Below are 13,916 nucleotides of genomic sequence, written 5' to 3'. Positions count from 1 at the left end.
AGGGCACATGATTGATGCTGAAAATAAGACCTTAGTCTAAGAGCTAATACAATAAACATTCATATCTTTGGTCCTAAAGAAAACAAGGTCGGTTTTTTAAAATAAAAACAATTTTTGCAAAGTTTTAACAATTGTTTCCAAACCACATTTTGTTAAAGTAGTGTTGAGCAACTTATGCTTAAAAAAACCTAAAACTACAAGATGGAGAGCTAGAAGAGTGCTAAGCCAGTAAAATATTGCCCTTCCTTATCATCTACATCTTGTCTTAAAGCATCTTAATGGTGGTGAATGTCTTGCTACTGGACATGTACATAGTTTACTAATGTTTATACATATGTATAGCACAATGGACACGTTAAAGAAACTAATTTCTATAAACTATTTCTCTAAACATAACTGAATGCTAAATCTGGGAATTTAGCTACACAGAGAAATAAAACTCCAATTACTGTACCTTGGGAACGCTTTCGTTTAAGACCTGCCGCATCTGTACTCTCCTTATATCCTCTCCATTTGAACAATGAAGGGAGGGAGAAGGGAGGGAGGTGGTAGACAACTAAGAAAGCAAAAACACTGAGCTTCAAAGTAAATTTAAATGAGGTTTGTCATTTTGCCTTTTTTCTAGTATTAACTTTAAAAATGAGATATGTTTGACAAACATTATTCTAAATGCTTCATTTATTTTCCAGTTAAAACAGTAAAACAAATACTGGTCTAATGTTTATCAAATATATGCTCTATATACTAAAAGGAAATAAAGGCAAATGATTTACCAGTTAGAGACAATTATGTTACCATTTAATAACTTTGCATAGACAGAACCAAAAAAGAGAACATGGCATTTTTGAATAATTAAGAAATATAGACTCTATTTTTACAATAGTAAGGTTATTTACTCTCTCCAAACACATAACTCTGACACAGCCAATAGCTGATATACAAAAGTGAGAATGACATATGCAATTTCTCATGCAGCCTGCCTAAGAAGATGCCACAGTATCCATTCTACTAGAGGTCTTCCATTATGAAGTATAATCGCTTGAAGCTTCTCTTAAGAACAACGCATTCTTTTCACAACTCTGTTCAAGTTGTTAGAAGACTGTGTGTTGTGTGTGTGTTGGTACTGAGGCCTGAACTCAGGACCTAGGTGCTGTCCCTTAGGCTTTCACTTAAGGCTGGTGCTTGGCCAATTGACTCAGTTCTACTTCCGGCTTGTGGTGGTTAACTGGAGATCAGCAAGCCTGGGATGGCTTAGGAACCGTGATCCTCAGATCTCAGCCTCTTCAGTAGCTAGAATTATAAGCATGAGCCACCAGTGCCTGGCCTCGGAAGACTTTTTAAAAGTGAAAAAATAATTTAAGCAAATACCAAACTGAAAGCTTTACTTTTAATAATCTTGCCTGGAAAGATCAGTGATAAAATAATAAAAACAATGTATTAGGAAAAATGTATACTGTGACATCTTGTAAGCATAACACAATAAAGAGAAAAACCAGACATGGCCTTGATATTTGGCAAATCAGTACTTAACCTTCAAGTCAATATTTTCACTGTCAAATTTTGCTAATTATATATCAATAAATTGTTTATATTATAAGTGTGCAATTATTTAAGTTCACTTGAAATTGAACCTTGAAAATTTACTAGTTCAGTTAATAAATTATAGAACTTTAAAAAATAAAATATATAAGAACACAGATTGTAACTGAATTCATTTACATTTTGTGTTCTAATGTATTTTATTTTCATCCTTATTCCCTTTTACAATAATTTGAAATCCAAAGGTTAAATACTGCTGAAATATAGAAATCTTAAAATTTCTGTAGGACAGTATCAGAAATGTAACAAATCTATTGCACATACAGATAAAATATATGCAAAGATTTGAACAGTAAAGGTATTTGAGAAATGCTCAAAAGGCATTAATGACTATATCTATATATTTAATACTACACCTATGTGAAAATAGATGTCTAGAAGAACTATAGACTAGGACTAAAAGCTGGGCTGCTATTATATTATTATAACAGTGTTATAAATAGATTTCAGTGTCATGGGGTGAAAAAAATCACAACCGAAGCAATTTTCTTCACTGAAATGTTTCTTCTTTCATGTGCCTTCTGGTCACCTTATTCAGGAGTAGACATACACTCAGACCCAGAAATAATAAAAAAAATTCATTAGGAAAAACTGCTAATGTATCAAAAGTGGATCAAACTGATGTTAACTAGAGAATAAAAACTAGATTTGTTTTAATCCTAGTAATAAAGCTAAATGAGCCAAATTCTATACTTACTAATAGAGAATTAAGCATATAGGCCACTTGACCACATTTTTAAATTATACAAATACTATCAAAACACTAGTTAAGATAGAAAAAATGAAGGTATCTCTCTTCTAAATGAACAGCATAGCTTAAAGGTCAAAGAAAAAAGACAATCACCAATATACACAGAAAAAAAAGGCTTTTCATTCCCCAAACTGAAAAAAACATTTAAGAACACTTTCAAAAAATAAACATTGTTCTTTACCTTTAAAAACTTATTTTCACTTGAAAGCCATTATTTGTTACTCATTTTATAACAAAGTCAGAGAGCTTAATTTTTTCAACCCAAAGAATAGACTTAGGGGTATACTAAGTAGACTAGAGGGGAAAAAAAGCTTGTTAATCCTTCTATAACTGTTAAGGAAATTCAAATGTTAGAAAGTACTATTTAATGTTTTTATAATTTCTAAAAATAGTTTTAGTGATTCATAACTTAAAATGCTTTCATAAACTAAAATCTTATCCAGTAATGAAAAATTATTTCCAATAGAATAGTTAAAATGATTTTCAATAGATTTCCTATTTTATTTCATTCTCTTTATTATATAATTCTGAAAACAAAGGACTATCCAAAAAAGGGTTGGTAGCAGCATATTAATTCCTAGAACAGAAAAACTCAACTTTTCCCTTCATATAAAAAGCTGATATCATGGAATTTAGAAAACTTTTATTTTTGGGGCTGGGAAGGTGGCTCAGTGGTAGAGTGCTTGCCTTGCTTGCATGAGGCCCTGGGTTCGATTCCTCAGCACCACATAAGCAAAAAGAAAAAAGCCAGAAGTGGCGCTGTAGCTCAAGTGGTAGAGCACTTGCCTTGAGCTGAAGAGCTGAGGGACAGCGCCCAGGCCCAGAGTTCAAGCCCCACAACCGGACCCCCAAAAAAAAATTAAAAAAAAAAAAAAGAAAACTTTTATTTTGAGACAGCATGATGGTATGTCACCAGGCTGGCCTCAAACTTAGCATTGTCCTGTTTTAGCCTCCTAAATGCTGAGATTACAAGCATATACTACCACACTCAATGATAACACAGAAAATTCTAACCCTTAGGAAGCAGCAGCCTTGTACATTCCAAATTTGTTAACAAGAAAATTCATGGCAATTTTTCCTCAGGGAAATTGAGATAAATTTATATTAAGGGAAAAAAACCCAGAAAGCTATGAGGTAGGAATCTTTATAGAAACCAAATAAAGAAGAAAATGAAAGGTGGTTTGTTTTGAGCTACTACTCTTCACTATGTAGCCAAGGCTGGCATAGAACTCACTGAGTTGTCCAAACTGGTGACTGCACTACCTCAGACTCCTAAGTGATGGAATATAGGTATGTACTACCATGTATGGCTCTAACTTCTGAAATGCTATTTTCACAACATGGAATATCATCATCCAGTGAGTGACTGAAATATACACTCCTTCCACCCACTGAAATACTATATGGTGTAAATACAGAGCCACCCAGCACCTGTGCTGCTGCCATAGTACCTCAAATTAGCTAGAACTGTAAAATCCTCATTCTTTTATTTTCAACCTGTGACTTTTTTTTTCCTTTGTGTGTGTGGTAAAGGGAGCTTGCACCTAGGGCAATGAGCATTCTACAGAAGTGTACAATGTGCCTCTTGAAGACAGTCTATATGTGGCATTCTTATCAATTTGCCAAATCATTGCTTTTTAATTGGCATGTAAGTTTACTTACGTTTACTATAGTTTTTGAAATGAGCAGATTTAGATTTCCCCTTTTTTGGTCAATATGCTATGGTTTCTTTATTTTTCCTTAGTTTCGTTCAGATTAACTTAATGCTTAGTATTTCTGTTTAATTTCTCTATGCCCTTATTTTTAAGTTAAAAAAATCTTTATTTTGGAATAACTTTGGGTACAGAAAGTTGCCATATATCCTTCAATCCAGCTACCCTTCATATTAGTAGCTTGAACAACTACAACAGAATTATCAAACCTAAGAAATTAATATTACATAATAATGTTATTCAGACTTTTCTATTTTTTTCTATAGCCTTTTTTTATTCTAGGATACAACCCAGGATACAACACTGCATTTTGTTTCCATGTTTCTTAGTGTTCTCTTATGAGTATCAAGTTTTCAATCTTCCCTTTCTTTCATGAACCTTTATACTTCTGTAGCATGTTAATTAGCTAGCCTGAATTTTTAGTTTTTCTGATGCTTTCTTATTGCTGAAATTACACATTTTTTGGATGGAGTCATATACAGTATTAATCTGTTTATCAGTTCAATTTCCTTTAAAAAACAATTACAGTATGTATTTAGACAAATTATAAATGAGTGAAACAGTGGTTTACTACTCTAAGTATTTACAAAGTTATTGTGGAAACCTGAGTTTGTGTGTATGATTCATCTCAAGTGAAGTGATGAGCATTCATTTGTTAGGATATTAAATGCTTCCTAGCTTAGGAATGGAGTAGCAAATTTTTACTTTAGCTCTTAGAACTAAATTTAAAGTTTAAAAATCATGAAATGTAAAAGACATCATTTTGTAGATTGTCTTTATTTGGATGTTACGAAGTTGCACCAAATTTTCATAGATTTAATTAGATGCTAATAGATCAGTATGAAATTTAGAAGGAAGGAAAATATTTAATCTATTGCAATTCATGGCAATAGCTACCCTAAACAGTCAGAAAAAAAGGGGACAGGGGAGAATGATTATTTTTAGGGTTCTTGAAGGCAGGAATTCTGTTTAGTGCCTTATTATTAAGTGTCTCTAAACATAATGTTTTAAAATATTTTTATTTATTAAACAGGATTTTCCAGACTACCTTCTTTTAATAACTCTACTAGATTGTGGTCACTGATTGTCTTTATCCCAAGTATCTTTTTAGAGTATTTAATATTCATTGTTTCCTATGTTATCTTTTACTTAGCGTTTTATAAATATTTAGCTGTAGACTTTGTCTTCTTCATAGGTTGAGGGTAAAAACTGTCTATTTCTTTCACAAAGTAGTTCACACAATATAGCCACACATGGAAGCATTCAAGATGTCTTTATCATATGAAGAGTTAAGGCTTTTATCATCTATACATGAGAAATTTAGGTGGAAAGGTATTTGTCCCCAATAAATGAACAAGACAGAAAATTTCAGCTTGGAGCAAAATAAATACTTTCTCAAAAACATTTCCTTGGAAGTGGCGCTGTGGCTCCAGCGGCAGAGCGCTCGCCTTGAGCTGAAGAGCACAGGGATATCGCCCAAGCCCAGAGTTCAAGCCCCATGACCGACAAAAAAACCCAACATTTCCTTAAAATGGTGGCTTTTTAGATGGCAAATGTTCTTTCCTTAAGACAAACTGTAAATTTCAATGTACTGAAAAAAATCACTCAATCTTCAAAGATTATGTTACACCTTAACATATGGATGTACGCCTAATATGAATAAAAATAAAATTATAATAATATTGATATTGAATACCACTTATCATCTTTGTTAATAACAAAGTATACTGAATTTATAGCCAATATGCCACCTGACATGTACAGCTTAACCATGTTGTGCCACTCAATGTGCATCCTTAAAGCTAGATACTTAAAAAGCTACTCACAAAATAAACCATGTTTTTATAATCAGATATAGTTACATCTGGGCACTTTAAGGAAAATGAGTATCCTTCCACAGTTAGTGCCTAAGCAAGGGAGTAGAGCAAAACTGATAACATGAAAGTTTAAGTTTTATTGTAACCAAGATTCCTGATGGGTAAGATTAGAGAGTTGATGATTAACCTCCACCAGATGAGTTAGCAAATGAAAAAAAAATTCTGAATAAATATTTTGAGAAAGGGGGATAATTTCAAATTTTACATACTCATTTTTTTCTTCCAAGCTCTATACACTATTAATAAAGAATTTAGGTGGCTGAATTTGGGTTGTTAATAACTGCTTTTTTTGAGGAATAGACTTAGGGGGAAAAGGAAATCCAAAACTCAAGAATTCTCCAATGGCAATGAAATTATAAGTGATCCATCATTCAAATGCTGTGAAACAGGTTTGAGATTATTTTGACAGTGGTGATGAGAGGTGATGTTTTAAGTTATTATATAAAATCATATATATATATATATATATATATATAAGATTTGCTATTTTGTTATCACAAAGGCAAAGTATTTCTATTACATTCTGCAGGAATATAGTCTTCAACTTCTATACTGAATTGATTTGTGTATTCTGGTAAGTAAACCTTCAGCCTGATTAGGAAAGTAAGATATATTTAAAATTCCTAGAGTTTAGTGTCTGCATGTAACACACAATTATTATATAAATTTGTTAGATTTAACTGCCAATTTATGCAGAAGTTACAACTTTCCCAACTTTTAACAAGTAAGAACAAAGGATAGTATCTTATAAGATAAACTGTGCAGCTTCCTTGCTTGTGACCAATGCGATGTATGTACCACATAGACGAATATGTGTTTGAAGAGGTAAGAGTAAAGATAAAGAGTAGGTAAGAGAGTTTATTAATAGTAAGGAAAACATCCTTGGTCAGTATAAAGTTCCTTGTTCTGTCACTGTTTCAGCAACATTTCAAACACACAATGTTTTTCATGTTGCACACTGAGTTACCTGACCAAAACTGAATTTCTCTGCTTCTGAAAAATCACTGTTTGTGTTTTAATTCATTCTGTTCAACAGGGCTTACCAAGAAACCTCCCAAATAAAGGCAGGCATAGATGAAGAAAAGCTATTAGATGAAAAAAAATGTAGATACCAACACAATCTAATCTACCTGTACATTTATACTCACCAGAATAGTTGATCCCACTGCCTGCAGTAAATGGAACAATAGAAGCAGTTTTAACTTTTATCGGATATTTTTGAAGTTTGCTCAAGATTCAGGCACATTATGAAAACATGAGATACTTAGCAATTATATAATAATTTTAACTACTGAAATTTGTCCAATTGCTAAATAAGGAAATTTAAGGAGCAGACTATTTTAAACTTAGAAATTGATATGTTGTCATTAAGAAGACAGCTAAAGAAACACAAAGACAATTACGTTCTTTTAAAATTCTAGAGAAAAACAAATATAAAATATTAAAAAAATAAAAAATTGTACTTTTAATAGAATTGGTAAGCTCAAATTATTATTATTTTTTCTGATTTTAAGTTAAAAAATCCCTCCCCCCCCACTCCGGTCCTAGAGCTTGAACTGTGGGCCTAGCCACTGACCCTGACCTTTTTTTTTTTTGGGTCCGGTCGTGGGGCCTGAACTCTGGGCCTGGGCGCTGTCCCTCAGCTCTTCAGCTCAAGGCTAGCGCTCTACCACTTGAGCCACAGCGCCACTTTTTTCTTTTTGCTTATGTGGTGCTGAGGAATCAAACCCAGGGCCTCAGGCATGCAAGGCAAGCGCTTTACCACTGAGCTACCTTTCCAGCCCCATGACCCTGACCTTTTTGTACTTAAGGTTAGCACTCCACTACTTAAGCTTCATATAGCTCTACTTCTGGGTTTTTTTTTTGTGTGTGTGTGGTTAATTGCAGATAGGAGTCTCATGGACTTTTGCTGCTGGCTGGCTTCGAACTGTGAACCTCAGATTTTAGCCTCCTGAGTAGCTAGGATTACAGTTGTGAGCCACTGGTGCCTGGCGAAACTTTTGGGGTAATTAAAAAACTCTAGAAAAAAATTAATTCAAGGAATATAACACAACCATTTGTCTATTTATAGTAAATTGTGTTAGCAATGGAACATTCATATTAATAAATATTTAAAGTTTAGAAATTCATAGTTTAAATTCAGAATAAAAACCAAGTATTTAAAAAAATCAGATTCAGAGATGGATATGTGGCTCAATGGCACGGGGGTATAATTTTCCAGGACCTCAATAAAAATCAGATTTTATAAATTTTAACTGAGTTCAAAATTTTTTTAAAAATCAAACTTACCAACGACTCTAAACTTTACAAATATTTTGCTTGTTTACAGAATATATAAATGCATTAACTTGTCTTACCATCTTTTCCATCTATGGATTTTGACACTTCAATATCAAAATTTTCCTGCATCTGGTGACCCCTAAAGCAATTGAGATGTTCTTGCTCAATTAAATTACTTTCTTCTTCTTCTAGAGGCTGCCAAGTCCCATCAATAAACCACTGTCCACGCATCACTGGTATTTTATCAGACTCTGAAAAGAAAATAACAAAATTTTATATCTGGAATTCAATTTCTCAAAAGGAGACATAGTAGCTACTGCTCTCTCCCCAACACTTTCATGACCTGATATCATCTAAAGTTTTAAAATACAAAGTTCAAGCATATATACGCATATATATGTATATATATATGCATATATATATATATTTTAACAAAAGTTAAATAAAAATTGTTATTGTAAAGGTGATATGCAGAGGGGTTACTGTTTAGGTATATCTTTTTTTGTAGCAAAAATATTTACTTGAGATCCTAAATAATGCAAATTAGGAGGCTAAAGGGGGATAAGACAGATTTTATGTAGGGCGTCTTAGCAAATACTAAAATCACATCCCAGAGGTAGTATGTAGAAATTGTAGCACAGAAGTATTCTACACTCTTAAGGCTTGGAGTTCTCTTAGCTAATACGCAGAAATAAATGAAACAATTATGGTAAATTCCTTATCTTTTAGAATAAAAAGTTGAAAGATTTTCTTGAATAACAACATTCCTTTAACTAATCATAGCTCCTGGAAGCCCGTAACATGCTTAAAAACGTTTTTAAAGAAAGCAAAAGTAAATGATAAAATAAAATCTTGAAAGTAAAAATGAGATAAAAATAACAAAAACCTGAAAGTGAAAGCAAAATGAGAAATGGAGGAACTTAGCTATCTAAGGAGCTGGTGATTAACTACATAAAAGTGAATTTGAGGCTTACCTGGGCCATTAAGACCTTGTCTCAAAAACCCAGAGATAGCCAGAGAAACCCAGGGGCCAGTGAGTGCCTCATGCTTGCAATCCTAGCTAGTCAGGAGGCTGAGATCTGAGGATCATAGTTTGCAGCCAGCCAGGGCAGGAAACCCCATGAGTAATTCTTATTGCCAATAAACTTCTCAAAAAACTGGAAGTGGTACTGTGGCTCAAGTAGGGCATTCACCTTGAGCAAAAGAAGCTCAGGGACAGCGCCCAAGACAAGCCCTAGGACAAGCAAAACAAGCAAAACCCAAAGATACACTGGGTGCCAGTGGCTCATGCATGTAATCCTACTCAGGGGGTTGAGATTTCAGGATTGTGGTTCAAAGGCAGCCTGGGCAGTAAAGTCTGTGAGACATTTCACCTCCAAAAAAATCGGAATGGTGCTGTGGCACCACGGGATATCACCCAGGCCCAGAGTTCAAGCCCAAGGACTGGCAACCTGCTCCCCACAGAGGTACAAACAGATTTCAGTGTACAGCCTCTGTAATCATACATTTCCATTAGAAATGTCAATATGAATGATGCATTTTAACAAAGACCAACTCAATATGAGTACTCTGAATATAAAGACTGTAATATCTAAACATTTCCCATAAGGAACCCAAGAATCCTTGAAGAAAGGGCTAATTCCAGTTCTGGGACAGGAAATATATTTGTTAATACCCTCCTATTAAATCTGAACTATGATGTATATATTGAAAGTTTCCTATTGTGTGTTTCTATTGCTTCTTGCATTGTCCTATAGTCTGCTTTGGCAATTCTGCTATAATTTAGGTGTTCAATGTGTTCACACTCTTAAGAATACTGAGAAATATGACTGTCAAAATTATAAGTTCACTTGTGTTAAAGCCTTTTTTCCTGGATTCTACTTGTCTATTGAGATCGTAACCTCTGATTTCTTATTCTTTCCATTTGCCTATGATATCTTTGCATGTTACTTTAGTCTTAACCTTTGAAATCACTGCTTTAGATATGTTTGCATAGAGTATATAAATGGATTTTGCTTTATGTAACAATTTGAAAATCTTTCCTTGTGAATAAATGTGATGTTTATTGATATGGCTGAAGTTTGAATGCAATTATAATTGCTATGCTTATTATTCATATTTTTCTTCTAATATTTTTGCTTGTCCATTTTAAATGGCATCCTTTGACTTTCTTTTACTACCTGTTTAATTGCCAATTATTATATTAATATATTTATATTTTAGCTTTGTCGGAATATATAACAGTCACACCATGTTCCAGTTTGAACTCAGGGCCTCTTACTTGTTAGCTAGGCAAACACTCTATTGCTTAAACCTAAGCTTCATCCCTATCCCTCCCTCATCCCTATTTGCTTTAGTTACTTTTCAGACAGGGTCTCATATTTTTTGCCTGGTTCAAACCATGTCTTCCTATTCCTACCTCCCAAGCATCTGGGATTATGGGGATGAGTCACAGCATCAGGTATAATACAGCTTTCTCTGAGAATAATTTCCTTTCCAAAAGTAAAACTATATTCTACTTATGCTTTCTGCATTTTCTTTTCTTTTTAAATAATTTTAATTATTAGCTTTAAGTAGTTGTACAAAGGATTTGCCATTTAACAAAGCAGTTTATGAATACAATGTATTTTGATCGATGTCACCCCTTTCAACATTCTCATCCATTCCCTTCCCTCACTCTTCTTTTTTTTTTTTTTTTTTTGCCAGTTGTGGGGCTTAAACTCAGGACCTGAGCACTGTCCCTGAGCTGCTTTTTGCTCAAGGTTAGCACTCTAACACTTGAGCCACAGACCACTTCCGGCTTTTTATGTGGTACTGAGGAATTGAACTCAGGGCTTCATGCATGGTAGGCAAGCACTCTACCCACTAAGCCACATTCCCAGCCTCCCTCACTCTTCTAATGTCTATGATACACAACATATTTACCTATTATTGTACAATACTAATATACTCTACCTATAAACCTACTTACTAAAATGCCTAGCTTTGTAGTTCCTGATTCTATATTTATATAATATATAAAACAGTCTTTACAATATCTACCATTTATACTGCTATAATCTGTACAAACTACAAATTCTTTAGCATTACAAGACAATGTCAGATTTTCAGCAATTCAGTGACTGCTGCCACTCTTTTCAATTTCAATCCTAACAGGAATGGTCTTGCTTGTCCCTAGGGACTTTATTTCACTCCTAAGGGTGATTACATCTACTTGTATCTGCCATTTGTGTGTGTGTTTATTGTTGTTACTAGAGCTTGAGCTCAGGCCCTCATGGTCTCACTCAGCTTTTGGTTCATGGCTGGCACTCTACCACTTGAGTAAGTCCTCCAGTCCTATGTGTGTATTCTTTACAGTTCTCCTTGCTCTATTATTCTCTTTTGTTAAGTCTTTTAAGTTGTTTCTGGTAAAATTAGTGTCAATCTATCTTCTCTTTGGGGTTTCCAACCCTGGTAGAATAGCAGATTCATTGGAGGAATTAAAAGAGATTTTCCTATTCCCTCTTATACAACTGTCTCTGAAGAAAGGATCCAGAAGTATGTAAAATACTCATCAGGTGATCACTGGTTCCCAACCAGTTTAAGTTATTTACAAAGTTGATCATTCATCAAAGCTAAAAATACTGAGCATACTCTCATATATATTCACAAATTATATGTGTAGTAGTTAGGTTTTATTCATTAAAACACATATGAAAACAGATAAATTGAAAGTCCCAAACTGAAAGTAAATATAAATTCAAATATTTCCACTGTAACACTTCCAAAAGCAGTGCTTACACATTATATTTTGTTTTTCAATGCTTACATTATATAGAATCTTTGCATCTGGAATTGTAGCAGCTTTTTTTTGAACTCTAGACTTACATGCCCAACTGCCCAGTGAATACTTCCACATGGCTGTGCAGGAGACAATTAAATACAATATGCCAAAATTACCCCAAGCAGCATTGGGTAGAAGAACTATCCCCTCCATAATCCAATAAGGTAAAAAACAACAACAAAAAAATTTAATTCTGTGAGAATCATCAGCATTAAAATTCAGATTTTCGGGCTGGGATGTAGCTCAGTGGCAAAGCGCTTGCCTAGCAAGCGCAACGTCCTGGGTTCGATCCCCAGTACCAAAAAAGAAAAGACAAAAAAAATACAGTTAAAAAAAATTCAGATTTTCAGCAGGAAAAACTTCACCACAATCAATCCCTATCTGTTTCTGTTTTGGTCAGTCATGGGGCTTAAACTCAGGGCCTGGGCACTGTCCCTGAGCTCTTTTTGCTCAAGGCTAGTGCTCTGCCACTTTGAGCCACAGTACCACTTTCAGTGATCTGGTGGTTAACTGGAGATTTAAGTGTCTCACATACTTTCCTGCCTGGACTATTTTTGAACCATGATCCTCAGATTTCAGCCTCCTGAGTACCTAGGATTATAGGCATGAGCCACTGGTGCCTGGCTTGCTTTTTGGGGGGGGGGGTGAGGGGGAGAGGCAGGGCTTGAGCTCTGGGCCTGGGCACTGTGCCTGAGCTCTTCAGCTCAAGTTGAGTGCTCTACCACTTGAGCCACAGCACCACTTCCAGTTTTCTGGTGATTAACTGGAGGGAGATAAAACAATCTCATGGATTTTTCTGCCTAGGCTGGCTTTGATCCATGATCCTCAGATCTCAGCTTTTTGAGTAGCTAGGATTACAGGTGTTGAGCCACCAGCACCCAGCTGTCTAGTTTTTTTTTTTTTCTCTCCAAGTTTTTTTTTTTTCTCTCTTCTACTTTATTTCCAATGTTCCTGTCAAGCAGAACTTCTTCCTGCCCTTAAACAAACCATTCATTCTTTTCGCCTGTACTGTCCCTTAAGACTCAAGCCTACTTCTCTGAAGAGCTTTTGATGGGGTAGGTATGATATCACTCCCTTCCTTTGCCTAGTAGACAAGAGATAAATATGGTGAATTAGTTTTATGTTTAACTGAAACAAAACACTCACCGTACAAGAGAATAATATTTAGGAAGATGTCAGATGAATGTCAAATTGCCAAAATAATTAATTTTCAGAAGAATTACAAATAAAACAATAATCTCAATTTAAGTTGGAAAGTGGGTAGATTCAAAAGAAAAACTAAAATGAAAAACTGGGGGGGGGGAGCGGTACTGAGGTTTGAACTTATTCCTGTCCTAGCTAGGCAACTAAGCACATCACCACTTCAACCCTGTTTCCAAGTTCATTATACTTCATAGTTTTGTTTTGTTTTTTAAATAAGATTTCATGGTTTTGCTTGGGCTGACTTTAGACCATAATCTTCCTATTTACTCCTCTCCAACAGCTGGGATTACATACATGTGCAACCACACCTGGCTTGTTTTTAAAGTAAGATTCTTGCTAACTTTTGGCCAGGGCTCGCTTTGAACCAAGATTCTCCTGGCTGGGATTATAAATGCATACCTCTATGCCCCTGCCCTTAAAATATGTATTTTTTTTCTCTGTCAGTCCTGGGATTGAAGTCAGGGTTGGGTGCTAGCAGTTGCTGAGCTTTCCTGTTCAGGTCTAGCATTCTACCACTTGAGCCACGGCTCCACTTTCAGCTTTTTGGTGGTTAATTGGAGATAAGAGTCTAATGGAAAAACCAGTTGTTTAAGGATACAGGTGGATCTGATGCAACAATGAGAAGTACAAGTTGTCATGTCCAAAACGAGCTTTACAACGTCGGTGCGGGG

The 13,916-nt window shown here is 34.8% G+C and overlaps 1 protein-coding gene across 4 annotated transcripts in view; it reads right to left on the bottom strand.

Moving 5' to 3' along the window:
* Ddhd1 (DDHD domain containing 1) overlaps window positions 1–13,916 on the bottom strand; it is a 69,106-nt gene that overhangs the window by 41,073 nt on the left and 14,117 nt on the right. For 3 of the 4 annotated variants that reach the window (XM_013012315.1, XM_013012316.1, XM_013012317.1), the window contains exons 2-3: window positions 8,297–8,470; window positions 455–556 (exon numbers count right to left, since the gene is read on the bottom strand). In XM_013012315.1, the coding sequence (XP_012867769.1) occupies window positions 455–556; window positions 8,297–8,470 (276 nt within the window). Of the gene's footprint in view, window positions 1–454; window positions 557–7,087; window positions 7,109–8,296; window positions 8,471–13,916 lie in introns of all 4 variants that reach the window. The other variant, XM_013012314.1, reaches the window with a different exon arrangement.

The sequence above is a fragment of the Dipodomys ordii genome, unplaced genomic scaffold, assembly GCF_000151885.1.
Source record: "Dipodomys ordii isolate 6190 unplaced genomic scaffold, Dord_2.0 Scaffold16, whole genome shotgun sequence".
Taxonomy (NCBI): Eukaryota; Metazoa; Chordata; class Mammalia; order Rodentia; family Heteromyidae; genus Dipodomys; species Dipodomys ordii.
Note: the sequence above shows the minus strand (reverse complement) of the source record. Positions and strands in the feature narration are given on the sequence as shown.